Genomic DNA, 16,757 nt, shown 5'->3' with positions numbered 1-16,757 from the left:
ATCCTAGAATAAAGGTGGGGAAACCCCCCCAGATCGAGATAGGATTATACCAAAGTGTTTCATATTTTCAGGATTCCTAAAATTTTCATCTTACGGGTGCTGTGGTCTAGTGGTATGACGAATCGTTGTGGAAACACAAACGAATCCGATTTAGCCCCGGTTCGATTCCGGGCAGCGCCAATTTCTTTTTCATTTTTAATTTTTTTTTATCTCTTGCAGCGGCCACATGTTGGGCAACGAAGATCCTTAATATGATTTGGAATCGAAAGGAATATGAAATGACTATCAAGCCCCTCTCAATCCAGTGTGCCTCGTTCTTTTCTTCCTAATCTTTCAAATTTGACGCTACTACCCTGCTTGTAGTTCACACGCCAGCATGACTTATTTTTCTTCTCCTTCTTCTTCTTCTTCTTCTTCTTCTTCTGTCACTCTCCTTCGCCCAGAGATATGGCAAGAAACAGACCTTTATTATTATTCGAGACAATCCTGCTCGGTAATTATGGGCGTCACTGTTTTGAGCAGATCTCGGGAGTGTGCGAGTACGTTCGTGCTCGATGTTTCTTTTTGGTCGAACCTCTATCCATGGCTATTCCTCCATGAATTCGTCTTCCCACCGACCGAGAGAGCCACATAGAACATCAAAACTTGCGAATATTTGACCGCCGGGGAGCTCTCTTACACCAAGGGTACGCCAAGCCAGCCAAGAAGTCATCAGGCCCCTACTATAAAGCGCTCTTTCTGGGATAAACGATGTTATCTCCTATGTTTCCCTTAATTATCTAGGTTAAACCAGTGCAGGTCACGATCGCCTATATTCGTTACTTAGGACTCTGAATCTTGATACCATCGAATGATGCTTCAAAGCCTCGAGATTTGTGTATGAACGTTATAGCCACTACAGATAGAGAGCTACAGATTGGGACTTAGTCTGTAGCTTTCTTTCTAACATATGGCAAGTTGATGTACGGCTCTCATGGATTGCAAGCTGGAGATGCTTCATCTAAACGATGCCCTCTAATCCTATAAAAGAGTAAGCAGAGAGTGATTTGAGAGCTACAACACATAAGCAGAACTCCCCAATCTATTATGGCTATACACATATTGCGGGTTATCCGGAAACAATACCGGTATCACTATTCTTAACAAAGGGAGCATATAAAGAATATTGTCTTCTAGCGCGACCGCTTCTTCAGCATAACCCAACCCCCAAGAAGAATTTCACTTCCATAAGGGTTGAGACTTAAGACATGTAGGAGTCAATTTCAATTGTCTCCTTTTCAGAATACCAGTGAGAGGCTTGGATAAAATAATTCTCGTCCCTTCATAGAGACTTATTATATCCCTTATGCATTTCGAGCCAGCTTCTAGGTTGCGATTATCTTCCAGCTCTTATTAGCCATCAAAGCGCTTCTGAGCTTCCTGTGAAGTCAGCTGTGAGGGACGTCACATCATAAGCCGTAACAACTCGACTTTTAGGTATAGAAAAATTACCCAAGAGAAGCGTTACCCTATGTCCCTCTCTATTCATAATAATGAGGGACATGCAGGATTGTCCCCTCAGGATTAACAAAGATGGCGAAGTCGCACCAGGTGGAAGCATCCCTACAGTGTTTATATACTATGCTGTGATCTAGAATTGCACTCTCTAAACGCAGTTGGCAACCAAGATCATAATCTTTATTAGAATGTAGACTTTGCATAGTTGATACTAGCAGTAACCCTCTTCTACCCTTAGCTACATAGCGTGGAGAAGCTTCGAAGGCTTCGATTTCGAAGAATTGTTGCAACTGTGACGCATGAATGTCTTGTGGCCTGAGAGAGGCCTGAGGGGGAACGTGATCTGGAAGGAGCCGTGGGTCTAACCCGATTCGGGATAGAAGTGGGTTTGTTTCGTAGATGCTCGTTTCCCTCTTTCTCTCTTCTTCTTCTTCTCCAGTTTAGTTGCTTCTGTTAATGATACACGAATTCTTCTTCGTCTTGGTCGGTAACAGCAACTATCTAGGGTTAGCTTTCCACTGACCTTCAAACGACGGTATATCCAGCACGGACATATTAATTAATAGATTAATGGTGGATGGAAGTAGAGAATGGGAACAACTGGCCTTAAAGATACATTTTCCAGAAACTCTACAAAGGGTTACCCAAGAATAATGCTAACCGTTATTGGTCGATCTCTTAGATCAAACAATCCTGGCATATTTCAAGTACAAGAAAACTTTCCTGATTCCACTCATGATTTATGGATCTTTGCTAATTCTACCTCAGACCGGGGTATTTTCACCCCCACATATGCTTCCCAATAGCTTGGGAAATGAATAATAGGTGTAAGTGGCTTCGATAGAGCCGAGAAACAAAAACATAAAAAAGGAATTGGCGCTGCCCGGAATCGAACCGGGGCTAAATCGGATTCGTTTGTGTCACCACAACGATTCGTCATACCACTAGACCACAGCACCTTAATGATTAGTCAGTAGTTCCAGTCAATCAACATGTCATAATCCCATGTTGTTTAAGAATTTAAGAACATCTGCGGCTCCAAAAATGGATAAAGGCTATCTATGTCCTTGGCATACATACTTTCTCACCGGCTTCTCATCCTGCCCATGACGGAGGATCACAGAAACCATATGACACAGATGAACCCCCACACTAGAAGCTGAGAGCTGACGCCGCTTTCTTGTACAAGATCACTCTGCGCCACGTGAAGAAAAAAATGGTGACTTCGATAAGCTCCGATAGGGGAATCGAACCCCCGGCTGCCGTGTGAGAGACGGCGATGTTAGCCACTACACCATATCGGACTGATTGTGGAAGAAGGCCACACTTTTACTTATATAATTTCTGTCAAAATGGTCTCTGTGTGGCCATGCCTGGTTCAAGATAAAGGCCAAAAAATGTCACCAACTCTATGCTTACACTATCTTAGTTGTGGTAAAACGAGTCCCTTACAGGAGGTCCTTGCGGGTAGATGAATCTATCTCCCAAGGGCAAGGGTAGCCACATGTTTTTTTGGGAGTCCCCTTGCGAGTGGACAAATCTGTCAAAAGGTCTACGAAATACATCCCTCAACAATAGGAAAAAGAGCCTGTCTACTGGATTATGGATACGCTACTGACGCATGAATAGCTTCAGTCTCACCAAAATGGAAGTAATGTGTGTGCACCATATCGACAAATCCAAATTGTTGACATAAACTTAGAAGAGTTGATGGTTGTGACCTCGGTCATTTACTATGGAACTTGAGACAGAAGGGGCGGTTGATATTAATGACAAACTGAACAACGGATCCAATCGCGCTTGCAAAAGTTGTTGAAGAGGTTTCGCAACCTACCTAGCATTGAGCGACCCTCCAGTTTGATGGAGGTGTACGTGAGCCGACGGTTGTTCATTATCCGCAATGACGCTGGATGTGAACTTATATCTGGATGACCCATCACCTGTCAGTCCCTTCATTGGACTTTGCAACAGCGAGGACAGTCTGGCTCCGCCTTCAGCTCCCGAGTTTGATTCCTTTAGTCTCACGAGTTCGTTAATAGTACTGTTTGCCGACGCTGGTCTGGTTATAGAATGCTTTCATATAGTGAGTCATGCTATTTGGGCTTTTATGTTGATACCTAGACAATTTACGGGTCGAGATCAAGTTAATCGCCTTCTACCTGGTATTTTCAGAATCATGTATTTATACTTATTCAAAGTCTATAGCAGGTGATTGGGCCAAGCAACAACTTACGCGTGGCACGACCCTAAAAGTGGGATCAGGCATCTTGTATGATAGAGATGGCATACAACTAAGATCCACAATTGATCTTAATTATCAAAACAGCTTTGAAGCTAGACTTCTCAAGGCTACCAAAGTACACTCAAATTCTTAAAATTTAGGCCGAACATTGTTGATACGTATCACAAATTTCATAGTATTAGTATTATTCAAATCTTGATCTGGACTGGCGTTCTCCTCTTAATGAAGGCCGAGCCTAATGGGTTATGCATCCCAGTTGCCCTTAGGGGATAGTAACTTTTTACTCGAAAACCTAAGTGTCGCCTCGAAAAGCAACAACCGATTGTCGACTCTTGAAATAAGTAACATGACTCGCTTGAAACGAAAAGAAAACTATCTCAAACAATGATTTTCAGCCCCAGGGAAGCAACTCCATGCCCACAGCCTTGAACCTTGATACCATGAATCCTGGACTGCAATTTGCTTCCCAGTCCTCGTCAAACCCTGGATTTGGGTTGTGAGGGTTGAATTTTTGCTTCGTCCCCGTGAAAAATACGGAGACACCACGAGGCACCTGGTCCTCTAAAGCTGGTGATTCGTCATCACTGTGTTCGCCACATGGACATGTCGAGGTCGTCCTGGCTCCTGGCGTGGTGCAAGGGCAAAAGCCTAGGAAGCGATCGCATGGGACACACTTGTAATATGCCCGACTGGTAGCTTCATTGGAGCAATTTTGGCGTGTGGATAAGCGAACTCCGGGAAGTCCGCATGACTGGCATTTCCAGCCTTGTGACGGGCGCTCGAGTGGTTGGATGGACATGGCGGGAGGCTACTGATTTTGAAGCACTGAATAAGAGACCATATGAGCAATTGCCAGGTATGAGAAGGCGGTCTTGTTACTTACATCGGATTTGTTTTGAGTGGAACAAGTAACCAGAGGTAGTAAGGTTGAGGAATAGCTTGCGATTCTGATCAACCGAAAGTCTGAGGAACAACTCACCTTTTAAAGATTTTGCGGGGGACGTGGATCATGATGACGCTATTCTGGTCAACAGTAACGCTGCAAATATGGAAAATAGAATGCTGGGCGATCTATGTGAAATCACGTAAAAGTTTGCGATTCTAGACTCAGGTCTGATCAAAAACGGAAAACACGGCTGCATCGGGCAAGTACAGCCCCGAGGCAAGCCGAGATGTTAGGTAATATCGCGCAAATACGTCAGATGACTGTGGAAACATTTACGTTTCTCTTTCCTAATAGGTTGCTATATTCAGAGAGATCCAGAATCTGAAGTAATTGCCCCGTGATGCTTGCGAGAATTATTCGACTTGCTGTGGGGACCGGAAGATCCCCCGCGTTTCGGCAATCCAAGTCTCCTGGTTACCACTAGGACTTACTATCTGCACGAACATCGAGTGGATAAGAGGCACTTTGCGAACGAGCTTATAAGGTCTTCAAGTCCGTCGTGGCAGGTAGGCATGTTGCATTGTTGAGATACCCCTTTGGCGCAAAAGGAACCCCTGCGATCCTGGTGGTTCTCTGGGTGGAGAAATCGTCAGTTCGTCCGGCGCGTACCCAGGTCTGCAGACACGTGTTTCAAACATTTTGGAGTGATTGGGCTCAGTTATGTGTACAACGTCCTAATCTGCTGATCAACTTCCGGGAAATACACCGTGTCCAGTCTAACCGAATTGTGGAGCTCACTTAGGGGGTCAGGTGGCCACCTGACCAAATACATAGACCTCTAGAGACGCCACATGTTCATACTGTTACCATATGCTAGCCACACACACAGCTTTGAATTTTTTTTTCAAACACAAGATTCTTTGGTCAAATAATTTCCTACTATTCTGAAGCCAAGGAAAAGGATTTTTGTACAGACATACATGAGAAACCAAGTAGGGGGAACCCACCCTACGTTGCCAAGCGAGAAGCGCGGACTATTAATATGCCACTAGACTCTCTGGGAATCAAATCTACACAAATTGGGAGTGCTATACCTCACATGATCAAAGTATAGCCATTTCATCCCTATACAATTTTTGTTCTTTTTGTTTACGCTGTGAAAATGGGCGACAAATTATTCAGCCTTTCTTATCAAGTACTATCGATGTCCCGAAAATTCAAAGACAGAAAAGTCTTCTAGTACGAGTAGGATGAATACGCAGAAATAAGTAGTTTTGAAGTCGAGCCACGGGTCGGCATCTGCAACAGAACCAGTACTAGAAACCGATCGGAAGCATGGAATGCCGCAGGGATAGGGATTTCAACAATGAAGCAGTGATCTACTTCGATACCAAAGTGGTACAAGTGCATAATGAAAATTATCCCGTAATGATCAATCACTGGCACACGTATCATCAACCAGTGCGAGAGAGAGAGAGCGAGAGAGACATTCATGAGGCTCTGTTTGACCCCCCTAACAGCGATATATCAGAGTTGCTAGTGGCCGCTAGAGAAGTAGATACAGAAAGTTGCGAGTTATATATTCCGGTGCCTACGTCCGACTCGATGTTACAGCCCGCCTTATCTAGTGCTATTCGCTAGTTCGCTTAATGTCGTTGCTGCTAACCGTAAATCCATAATTGCTAGATATGAGTCGCTAGTTACTATCTCTAGTCTTCTAATTCTCAAACCCGCTTCTAATTACTACTAAATATCAACCCTTTAGCCATCAAGCTTTTTATATAAGCCCGCTTCTCGCCTTTACTCACCGTTTCCCTCGTAATTTTCCCGTAGCTATACCCTCCTCTCTAGCGCTCTAGCGCGGGTATCTATTACCTATATTCTAGGTAGGTTATAAGCCTATTCCCTTAGACGGTATTCCGATAGTAGGGGAAAAAGGGGTAGGATAATAGTTCATTCAACGTAACTATCTCTATGCCCTCGTGTCTCCCGACGCTAGATCCGAGGACTTCAATCAATATAGTAGCACGGCTAGCTCCGCATAGCGCTTTTGCTGCTCTGGCTGCTATTGCTGCCATCGCTACACTCGCTTGCCATGCGGACCGGACCCGGTCCGCCCCTCCTTAAGGCGTATTCTTCCTCTTGAAGTTCCTCTCCCGTCAACAACCATGCCACCGAAATTGTACGTTTCAGAGCAGAAGACGAGCCAGTGTTCTACCCTCGCACCGATGCCGCGAGGGTAGGGGTCCACTTCAACCTATGATAAGAGACTTGGTATTGAAGCAGCGCGAATGCAGTCCGCTGGTGGCTTGGAGATCAGTTATTTCAAGATATGGTAATCCAACATCACGAAGCTTCTACAAGCCATATGCCTGTCGTCAGACTAGGGCTATATTCTGGCGTAGTTCGTATTCTCTGTCATGATTACTTATTCCAGCGCGGCTGCGTGGAACCAAATTTCCTAGACGAAAAGAATCAAGTCCTTGGCTACTTGCATAGACTAATCTTCAGGCAGGTCTGCTTCTATTTAAAGATCAAGTTTGATTTTACTAGGAATAGCGCCACCAGGGGTAGAGCCAGGTCAGTGGGAAAATGAGCGTGACATGGCTGCGTGCATCCTTTTCAAGGGCACAGAGAAGTCTCGGAAATATCAGCAAAGAAAGAGTCTAGTCAAGGTATAAGGATCGCCATATTGATCGGAAGGGACGAGATGATTTTAGCTAAACCCATAAAGTGCCTGGTTATGATGGATTTGGCTATAATCGGTCGACGACTGTGCTGAGCATTCCGTTAGAAAATACATTACCGCCAATTGTACCGACAGTGTTTAGTGACTCTCACAAGTGATTTCAAGGGACCAAGAGGACACCAAACAAGCTTGAGCTGCCTTTTTCTTGATCAATGCATCTTGAGTGGACCTTATATTTGGTGTCAAATGTCGACTTTAATTTCAAATGCAATAAGATGAGTGTGCAGTGTTTTGGTATCCTGAAAATGTTGGTATTTACGAACGAGGAGGCTTAATGGGGACGCTAAATGAGCAAATGAGCGTCAGGGTTTGGTTCGGACCCACTTCCCTCACAACAGGAAAAGCACTTAGGGGCAGTGAGTCCAAGATTAACGTAGACGGACCCCATATATTATTTATGGCATCCCTTGAAGTCAGCTCGACCACCAAATTGGGCTATGCCTTCATGAGGAACTCGACTGAATTCGATGTTCTCAGCAATGAGTGTCATCCGTGGAAGACAAGGCAGACTTACACGATGTAGATCTTCGATAACCCCTCTCAGCACAGACGTCAAAAGTGTATGCAGGGGGCCCAACCCGGGCGCTGAAATTGTGTTCAAGCTTTATTTCGCCGACACAGCCTCCTTTAACTACTTTTATGAAGTGAGAGCAGCCCAAGAGATTCTTCCCCATACATCCTGCGTGTTCGGACTGTGTAATGTCATAAGAGATTCGATTTGAGTCTTGAAGAGTATATTATTGTTTGCCTCGGTCCTCCAGATGAATGAAAGCCAGCTTGCCGAAGAAACGGCGGCTACTTCCCGCCCGAATTCGCCTGCCTCAAGTGTCAATTCCAACGATCGCCTCAACCACGACGAAGAAAATGACTCCAATGAAGATACAGCGCCACGGACAACACTTCCGGCTACGATAGCTCCGGAGGCAGCAACTGAAACATCTTTCCCCTCTCCTGATATCGATAAGAGCCATAAACAAAAACCAAACACGAAAAGGCCAATATCGGCACGGATTTCGGACTGGTTCATCTGGGAAATTTTGGCTATGATTTTTTCCATGTGCCTATTGATCGCCATTATTGTTGTCTTGGCGCATTTCAACCACCGTGCCCAGCCTACCTGGAAATATGTCTCGCTAAACTCCATTGTTTCTTGGCTGAGCACTCTTTCTAAAGGATGTGTTCTGTTCACTATTAGTGAGACCATAGGACAGTTAAAATGGGTGTGGTTCTCTCAACAGAAGCGGCCAGTGTCTGATCTTCGCACTTTCGATTCAGCAAGCCGAGGATTATACGGAAGTGCAGAACTGACATGGGGTCTACGAGGAAGGTACGTCATTCCCTTACAATCCATTCTTGAAACATGAAGCTCATGAATTCAGACACTTTGCTGTATTTGCCAGCTTGGCTATCATGCTCGCGGTTTCCTTTTGATCCCTTTGTCCAAAACCTGATACATTATTATCCAGAGCTTGTTGTTGATGAGTCGCAATCGGCGACTGTAGGGAATACCTCCTTCTTTAATTCTATTGGTTTGAGTGGCATGGGTAAGCTATTCAAGTTCATTTTGGTCTGGGTGTTAACTGACTGCAATCTTAGGGGATGATCTTGTGGATCCGACATTGAAGGCAAACGTCTATAATGCACTGTTCAGTAATGTCAAGTCGAAGCCGTGGTCAATTCCAAATTATACCTGTACCACTGGAAATTGTACCTGGAGTCCACTCGCTACACTCGAAATGACTGCGATCTGTACTGATATTACAGATCAGCTGAACACAACTTGTCAAACCACTCATGCCTGGCCCTACGAAGATGGGTCAAATAATTGCTCACTCACTCTTCCAGGTGGAGGAAATGAGGCATATTACATATCTGGTTCGCCGGAAGGTCATCCACTTGCGATGGGCGAAATACTTTTGCCATCATCCAATGACCCGTACCATCTATTGCCCTATATCCAGCTTATTGCTCCAGATGGGCTTTTCAATGGTTCGCCACATACAACGCGCACCAAATACCAAGCGATGAAATGCAACCTATCTCCCATAGTACGCAGCCTTCGTGCCCAGGTTATACGCGGCGTATATCATGAAACTACCCTCGATACGTGGACAAATTATACCCGCGAATCAAAGGGTCTTCTCTATCCTCCGTGGGGACCTGAGAAGGGAATGCAGTACAATCAAAGTTTTGGGATCTCAGACGATTCTCTCATCACATTTGCAGAATTTATTGTGGAACTCTTCACTGGTTACGTACAAGCGGATCATGAAGGTTTATACGGGTTTGGATACGGCGGTATAGGCACCACAAATTACGCGAGCATTGATTGTATCGAGGCTATAGCGTTTGGAAACATCACTGGCTGTGAAGTCAACAACGCGTCAAAACTTGAATGTGCCATGAGCAACGTCGCTGCAGCTATGTCAAAAACTTTTCGGGACTCAGCATACGCAGACGATGAGTCTGCGCTTTCTCCCCTCTCAGGGAATAATGCAACTAATGGACAGGCATTTTCAAGCGTCACTCACATTGCAGTGCATTGGCAATGGATTATTTCTCCAATGCTAGTGTGGGTACTAGGACTTATTAGCTTGATAGGTGCCGTGAGCAAGAGTCGGAAGGCAAGTATCCCGAGATGGAAAAATGATCCCATACCGCTGCTTTTCCTATGCGAAAACATTCACAGCGACCATGTGACAGGCAATGAAAAAGCAGAGAACAGCCCAGATGTAAGATTGTGCATCGAAGGAGATCAAATGATGCTAAGACGAGAATTCAATGCTTAAAGAAAATGAAGCCGAGACTTCTTCCTTTCTTTTTTTTTTTGGAGGATGGTTCCAATAGAACTTCGCCCTTCGATCATTTGGTATTCCATGGCATAGCTTTCTTAAGAAATGAAGATTGCGGATTGGCCCCCTTTACGTGATAAAGACAACTTGTTGTTGCCTTGATGTGCCCACCTACGAATGATTAAATACATTATTGGCCGCTCCTTCACAAGTCGAAGTGGTGTTTCAAAGTCGGGAGAGGAAATAGTATCAATGACTGTCTTCTGGCCCACGATAGCAGTAGAGAACGACCCCATCGATGCGAACTCAACCATCTTCAGATGAGCAGCGGCCAGAAAAGGTTTGAAATTACGACCAAACACCATAGCTCTCGAATGCCCTTAAAGGAGCCCTAGAAGCTTGTGTGTTTCCCGGCTATTATACACTTGCAACACCATGATCCACCTATGATCACTTGGTCAATCGCCATTCGGCTCAACGGCTGAGATAAAGGCTGTACTTACCGCTTCAATATTATTTCCAAGCGGATCCAGCAGAAATGCCCCGTAGTAGTTTGGGTGATATTGTGGTCGCAAGCCTGGAGGCCCATTGCATTCACCACCTGCATCGACGCCTGCTTTGTGGAATGCATCAACTGTCGCATGATCTGTGGCAGCCCTTAGTCAAAAATGAAAGCTCAAGCTTCGTTTGCCGTTCTCACCGGTAGCAGTAAAACCGATATGGAAGGGGCTCTTCGCCCAACTCTCCTTCGCCGAGATCCAGAAGTCTGCATGACCATCGGGACCAAGTCCAACTTCCCCGGGATTACGATGAAGCTCAATGTATCCCAAGGGAGACAATGTCTTGGTGTACCACTGGACAACTTCTTCGAATCGAGCGGCCGGAGCCGTAATGACCAGATGATTAATTTTGCCAGACCCTACCATCTTAAATTCTGTATCAGTCAAATTCCAATGTAACAATTTGAGCGCGGGGTTCACCTTTTTGACGACGTCGATCCTAGGCAAGCAGTGCCGGATTTAGGTAGCAGGTGGTTGGCTTATCGTAACAGAATCGCGGAGTTGTGGCGCCACAATTGAGGGCCTTCATTGGCTGTCTCTGTGTTGGGAATTGCAACAAGGTTCAGCCTCCTTGACACGAGGTTATCGTTCATCATAGCAGTATATACTGAGAGCGAGCTTTTCCGGGATAGAGAAATTTACAAATGCTACTACTACTACTACTACTACTACTACTACTACTACTACTACTACTACCACGTACGACTTCAAATTTTTGACCCACTTCACGCTAGTTTATAAGCTCCAAGTTTTTCACTAACGTAGTCTGTTTGGCAAAAGCTATCACCCACTATGATTCATAATTAGCTCTCAATCACTACAGAGGATATGCGATCGCTAGCCGACGTGTCTTTTCAACTTCGCTTGATCGAACTACTCATGCTCAGTAGGATTGTGCTATAGAAGTGGCAGAAAAGCCGCCTTTTAGTCAAAGACAAAGGCATTTTGGACTGGTTGAGCTGCTTCGGTGCTGATACCCCGAGTACGAGGATCATTCTCGGAAAGACTGAATACATGTCTGCATTTTCTCCATGAGACAAACTCAATCAACGTCGCGATCAGTGGGATCTTTCTCCCCACAAAATCACCATGGCCAAGCCACGGCTTCGTCTGATCCCCAAATGGAAACGAAGTAGCTGTCATTGCTTGAATGGTCTTACATCCCCGACCAAAGATCCCTGTCCCATGCCATTGGCCGTGATACCAGTCTTCTTGATGCCCACTTCAGGACCCAGCTCTGTAGTGAAATTGATCATCTTTTTTACACTTATTTGTGCTCGGGAAGCTAAGCAATGTCCATATCAGTAGCACTAGACTTGATCCTTCCTCTTTGATTATTGTCCTTGCTTGACAGCTCGCATTGATGGTTGAGTAGGTATAATTCGCCTGGTTTATAGGGTCAACCCGATTCCAGGGCTGGGATGGGAAAATATTGCATAGCCTGCAGACGGAAGCGATTTTGTAAGTGCGCGAAAGTCCAGAGGGGGCGCGAGCCCAATAATCTCCTGTTACTGGTGAGGTGAGCAGAATGGTGGTGAAATGGTTGAAAACGATCATAGCAATGGTTGTGGCAAGCACTTGTTCATATGGAGTGGGCAAGCGAGATGTAGTCATTTCGCGATAAATGTTCGTGCCTCAAATTGCAGGCTGTCACATACTCTCCATCAGCGAATGTCACTCACAGTCAGCACAGAGTGATGTCGCAAGTAGCCCAAATTAGTCACATCGCATCTCTCTTTGATCGACTTGGACCGAGGAAAAACGATACGAAGTTAGTTGGGACACAAACCGATCGAATCTGAAGGAAGCCTGCCGTTCAGCCCAAATTTCTTGGTGATCTCCACCGAACCATACCCGGTGTAGTCAATGGCTACAAGCGGTGTCATGGCGAGTCTTTCGAGTGTGTCGACAAATGGCATTCGCAAGCAAGCGACAATGGTAACTAGTTTTGACGCCTTTCTATGCAAGTTGTGAAGATTCCGGATGCAAAATTATTATTGCATCCATGGATGGCTGCAACAATGTGGTTCTGACATTGGAAGACGGATTTCTAGTCGATAATATATGGTAGCTCTGGTAAGAAAGAAAGAAGACCTCACTGCATTTTAAGACTCCGTGGAATGACAATCGTTGACCTGGCCATCGAGCGCGGTCGCGTAAGACTTCTGAAAGAGGATAAGATAGAATGATAAAGCACTGGAGGATTTTGTTTCAGGCTCTGCTGTCCATGCCCCGCTATGATGCTGAGGTGGATATGAAAAGACTAAAAGATCAACCAGCCAGCTCTCGAAAATGAATGAATTATGCTAGAAAAGATCGAGCCAGACCCTAAAAGTCCGATATCGCGGGGCAGTATGAATCATTCCTGCCAAAACGGGATGTCAAGGGCTGGCCCGCTTGTCCCAATTAGGCATGGCGCTGACATGCGAAGGGCGCGCATCTGCGTCTGCTGATCCGCGGACCCCGTCACTGTCTCCGAACCGCCATTTCCTCATCATTCGTCGACTCCACGGAGGAACCACTAACGTGGTTTTGACTGTTCGGCTTCCCCGAAATCTATCTATGATGCAGATACGAGTCTTCAGGGCTGGCAAAATGACATCTTCCTATGACTGATACCAACGAATTGTGCTTATCTGGCAACCTCAGATGGCACAAGCCCCCCATGAACTGTCATTACAGAAGAAATATCTAAGACCCGTCTGGAGTAAGACCATCCTGGAGGGGCCCTATTTACCGAGACTTACATCTTAGCGGCACCTGGTGTGGAGGTTCCAAGGCTGCTTTACTCCACCCGAACTGATTATTCACCCTACCCTGTCTACCCCGGACCAGAGATTCACGTCTCCCAGACCGACTCTTCCTTCCCACCCTTCCTTCGTATGATCTGCTACTTTTGAACAGCGTTCATCTGGGTCAATTTCTCATTGAGCGTGAAGGCTGTTTATCAGCCCATCATGGAGTATTTCGACTTCGAAGGCGCCTCATCCGCGCACGAATCAAATCACCAAAGCGACGATGTCGCCTCGGTTGATCTTGAATTTGACGAAGCCGAGGAGCGGGCGGCCAATTTTGACTCGCTGTGCAAGGACCAGCCGTTAGATTTCCTCCATGACCCCGGCCCCGGAGGCGGCTGAACAGTACATCGGAGAGACCTTCGTCGGCCCCGATCATGACACCGGTCCCTATCCCATGTTCCGAGCACAAGAGCCCTGTGACTTTTGTCGGCATATGGGCTTGGACTGTTTTGTTGCGAAACGTGGGGTGATGAACAACGGATGTACCTGTTGTATCTCACTCTACCGTGAGTGCAGTTTTACCCACGTCAAGGTTCCGGGCAGGTTCCTTCAGACTTTACATCCTGTGACTGAAAATGCCTATATTCCTACCGGTGGTCTGACTGGGAAACGTGCTCTCAAGTCAGTCTCATACGGCACCTTTGGCGACGATTCGGACGGGCGCTCTCGCAAGAGTAACGCTCGATTCTCTCGCAAAGCTGTGAACATTCTTAAAGGCTGGCTTCGCGATCATAACGATAACCCGTATCCCAACGAAACCGAAAAAGACCAATTGAAGCAGAGCACAGGTCTGAACAGAACGCAAATCTCTAACTGGCTCGCCAACGCGAGACGCCGCGGCAAAGTCCGTCCTGCGAACGGGACTGAGTTCCCCGTATCTGAAGCTGTTGAGATCCCGGGATCACAACCCAAAGATCTCTCTCTCATGACTCCCATTGAACGTTGGAAGTACTCTCCTCCTGAGAATGAACCGGCTGCCATCAGTGATATTAAGCGCTCTCTGGCCAACCCTCCATTCGATCCCTCGCGTCACCGGCTGACCCAGGCTGGTCACGTGCGCCGCCGGCCGGGGTCTAGCACCAATGAGTCAAGCCATGCAAGCTCAGAACATAAAAGATATGATGCCTCGGGCAGTAGTGTGGATACCAGTCGGTCATCTCGCTCTGACCTTTCTTTTGCTTCTGCCTTTTCTCATCGATCCTCCCTGGGGTCATTTGGCTCAATGGATCGAAAAGAACGTCGTCGTCGCCGGAAGGCTTCGGTGCCTGTCAACACTTTCAATCAACAGAAGGCTCGAGCTGTTCGTCCCTTCCAATGTACCTTCTGTACTGACTCCTTCGCTGCAAAATATGATTGGCAACGCCATGAAAAATCCATGCATCTCATTCTCGACAAATGGACTTGCTCTCCTCATGGCGGCGTAACCGAGGAGAATGGTATACTTCGATGCGTCTTCTGCTTGGCAGTTAATCCAGATAGGGATCACCTTGAAAGTCACAACTATCTTAGCTGTCAGGAGAAGTCTATCCAGGAGAGAAGCTTCTACCGGAAAGACCATCTCAACCAGCATCTTCGATTGATGCACAATACCAAATTTCAACATTGCATGGACAAATGGCAAAGTAGTATCACAGAAATCAACTCTCGCTGCGGCTTCTGTGGCTCTACGTTACATACTTGGAAGGACCGAGTGGACCATCTCGCGAGCCACTTCAAAAATGGCGCCTCTATGGCTCAATGGCAAGGCGATTGGGGCTTTGACGCCCATATCCAAAATCGAGTCGAGAACGCCATCCCGCCATATCTAATCGACTACGAGTGGAGGTCTCTCGATCCTTGGACCACAGTCCAAGCCCAAGGAGATGACAACACACCAACGCTTCCTGTCCCCAACGATGCCAATTGCTACTTGCGTCTTTCTCGCGAGCTCACTGCGTATATTCATAACCAAACTGCTCAGGGGATCGTCCCGACAGATCAGATGATACAGGCTGAAGCTCGTCGAGTCATCTATGGCAGCAGCGAGGACGCTTGGAATCAGACTTGTGCAGATAACGCGGTCTGGCTGAGCATCTTGAAGCGAGACACCGGGCTGGAGACTGCCGTGCAAAGTAACAGTATCCAACTTTCCGACCTTGGCCTGCAGCCTCCATTTGCTGTTCAAGGTGGCTTACGTGCCCCTCCACGAGAGATCAATATACTAGCGAGGACTGTGTGTCGAGGGGCGCTTCCTAGTCCCTCGGTGTCCAGTCCTGGTATACGAAGCCCGGCGCTTCCTGGGACGGGCTTTTCCTCTGCTGCACCCAGTGGACAGGCTAGCCTTTCAGGAAGTTATGCTGAGAGTGCAGGGATGCTGTCAGCTGGGGTGCCAGCATTCGCCTCTGATTGGGGTAGTAGCCTTACAGGCAACGCTTCGTCCTCTTCTGCTCCTGCAGATGGGGCAAATGATCCCCTGGTGCAGATGGGCTTTGACCCAGAGTTCCTGCAACGACTGAACGACAGCTACAGTGATCTTACGCCTCCCGATCTAGAAACCGTGCCTCTGGGAGGTCCTGGTGAATTTGAGGATACTGGAAAGCAGTCGTGGTTGGATCTGTCCCGGACCCAGCCCACGTTGGGTGTGCCTCGCTCGAATTCAATTTCTTTGATGTATTCGCAAGAGGACCACGATCCTACGTCAGATGGTGCCCAAGGAGGCATGCCTACATTTCAAGACACCCCTGGCAACTTGTGATTGTTACGATAACTTGTTCAAAGCATGTCGGTCCCAACTTCAGCCGATAAAATTGTCTCTTTTCTCACGAATTTACTGGGTATTTCTGGCATAAATAGCACGATAATTAGGATTTCGGTGATGACATTAGAAATTAATTTGTGATTTGGTTTTCTTTCCGGTTAGCCTGCCACACCTTGTCCGCGTGGTAGGTAGTTGGGTTTGGAATTGAACTTCCACACGCATCCTGTTCTTAGTCCATTCACCGTACTTTTCGAAATTGGTTGTTATAACCCCACTCCCTCATAAACCAACTCCCCTGAGATACATACAAAATTGGTTAGCTTATTTTGGGTCGACGTGGAGTGAAACAAGTTTTCAATATATCTCCGATAATCAATCATCTAGTATTATCATGATAGCTCATGCTATCGCATCTGGCTTCTGTGGCCTTTGGAGTGGAGGTGAAGGATGAGCTCTCTTATATGACAGTTGAGATGAAGTTTCCAATCAGGAAGAC

General features: G+C 46.5%; 4 protein-coding genes across 4 annotated transcripts; 3 read left to right on the top strand and 1 right to left on the bottom strand.

The window, feature by feature from the left end:
• Positions 1-8,135: 8,135 nt before the first annotated feature.
• Positions 8,136-10,163, top strand: N7477_002283 (uncharacterized protein; the record flags this gene model as incomplete). Its single annotated transcript, XM_056963946.1, has 4 exons — positions 8,136-8,568; positions 8,841-8,918; positions 8,971-9,081; positions 9,139-10,163. 4 exons carry the CDS (start codon positions 8,136-8,138, stop codon positions 10,161-10,163), a joined length of 1,647 nt encoding a protein of 548 aa, XP_056823899.1.
• A 420-nt stretch (positions 10,164-10,583) lies between these two features.
• N7477_002282 (VOC family protein) lies at positions 10,584-11,092 on the bottom strand (the record flags this gene model as incomplete). The annotated part of the gene is made up of 3 exons (XM_056963945.1): positions 10,584-10,610; positions 10,670-10,812; positions 10,867-11,092. 3 exons carry the CDS (start codon positions 11,090-11,092, stop codon positions 10,584-10,586), a joined length of 396 nt encoding a protein of 131 aa, XP_056823898.1.
• Positions 11,093-13,375: 2,283 nt separating this feature from the next.
• On the top strand, positions 13,376-13,863 carry N7477_002281 (uncharacterized protein; the record flags this gene model as incomplete). Its single annotated transcript, XM_056963944.1, has 2 exons — positions 13,376-13,433; positions 13,631-13,863. The coding sequence occupies 2 exons, from the start codon at positions 13,376-13,378 to the stop codon at positions 13,861-13,863; spliced, it is 291 nt and encodes a 96-aa protein (XP_056823897.1).
• Positions 13,838-16,258, top strand: N7477_002280 (uncharacterized protein; the record flags this gene model as incomplete). The annotated part of the gene is made up of 1 exon (XM_056963943.1): positions 13,838-16,258. One exon carries the CDS (start codon positions 13,838-13,840, stop codon positions 16,256-16,258), a length of 2,421 nt encoding a protein of 806 aa, XP_056823896.1.
• Between the last annotated feature and the right edge of the window lie 499 nt (positions 16,259-16,757).

Source organism: Penicillium maclennaniae (genome assembly GCF_028827695.1).
Source record: "Penicillium maclennaniae strain IBT 15551 chromosome Unknown utg000003l:1.0-5670915.0:1.0-5674809.0, whole genome shotgun sequence".
NCBI classification, from domain to species: domain Eukaryota; kingdom Fungi; phylum Ascomycota; class Eurotiomycetes; order Eurotiales; family Aspergillaceae; genus Penicillium; species Penicillium maclennaniae.
The sequence above is the reverse complement of the archived record's forward strand: the minus strand, read 5'-3'. Positions and strand labels throughout refer to the sequence as shown.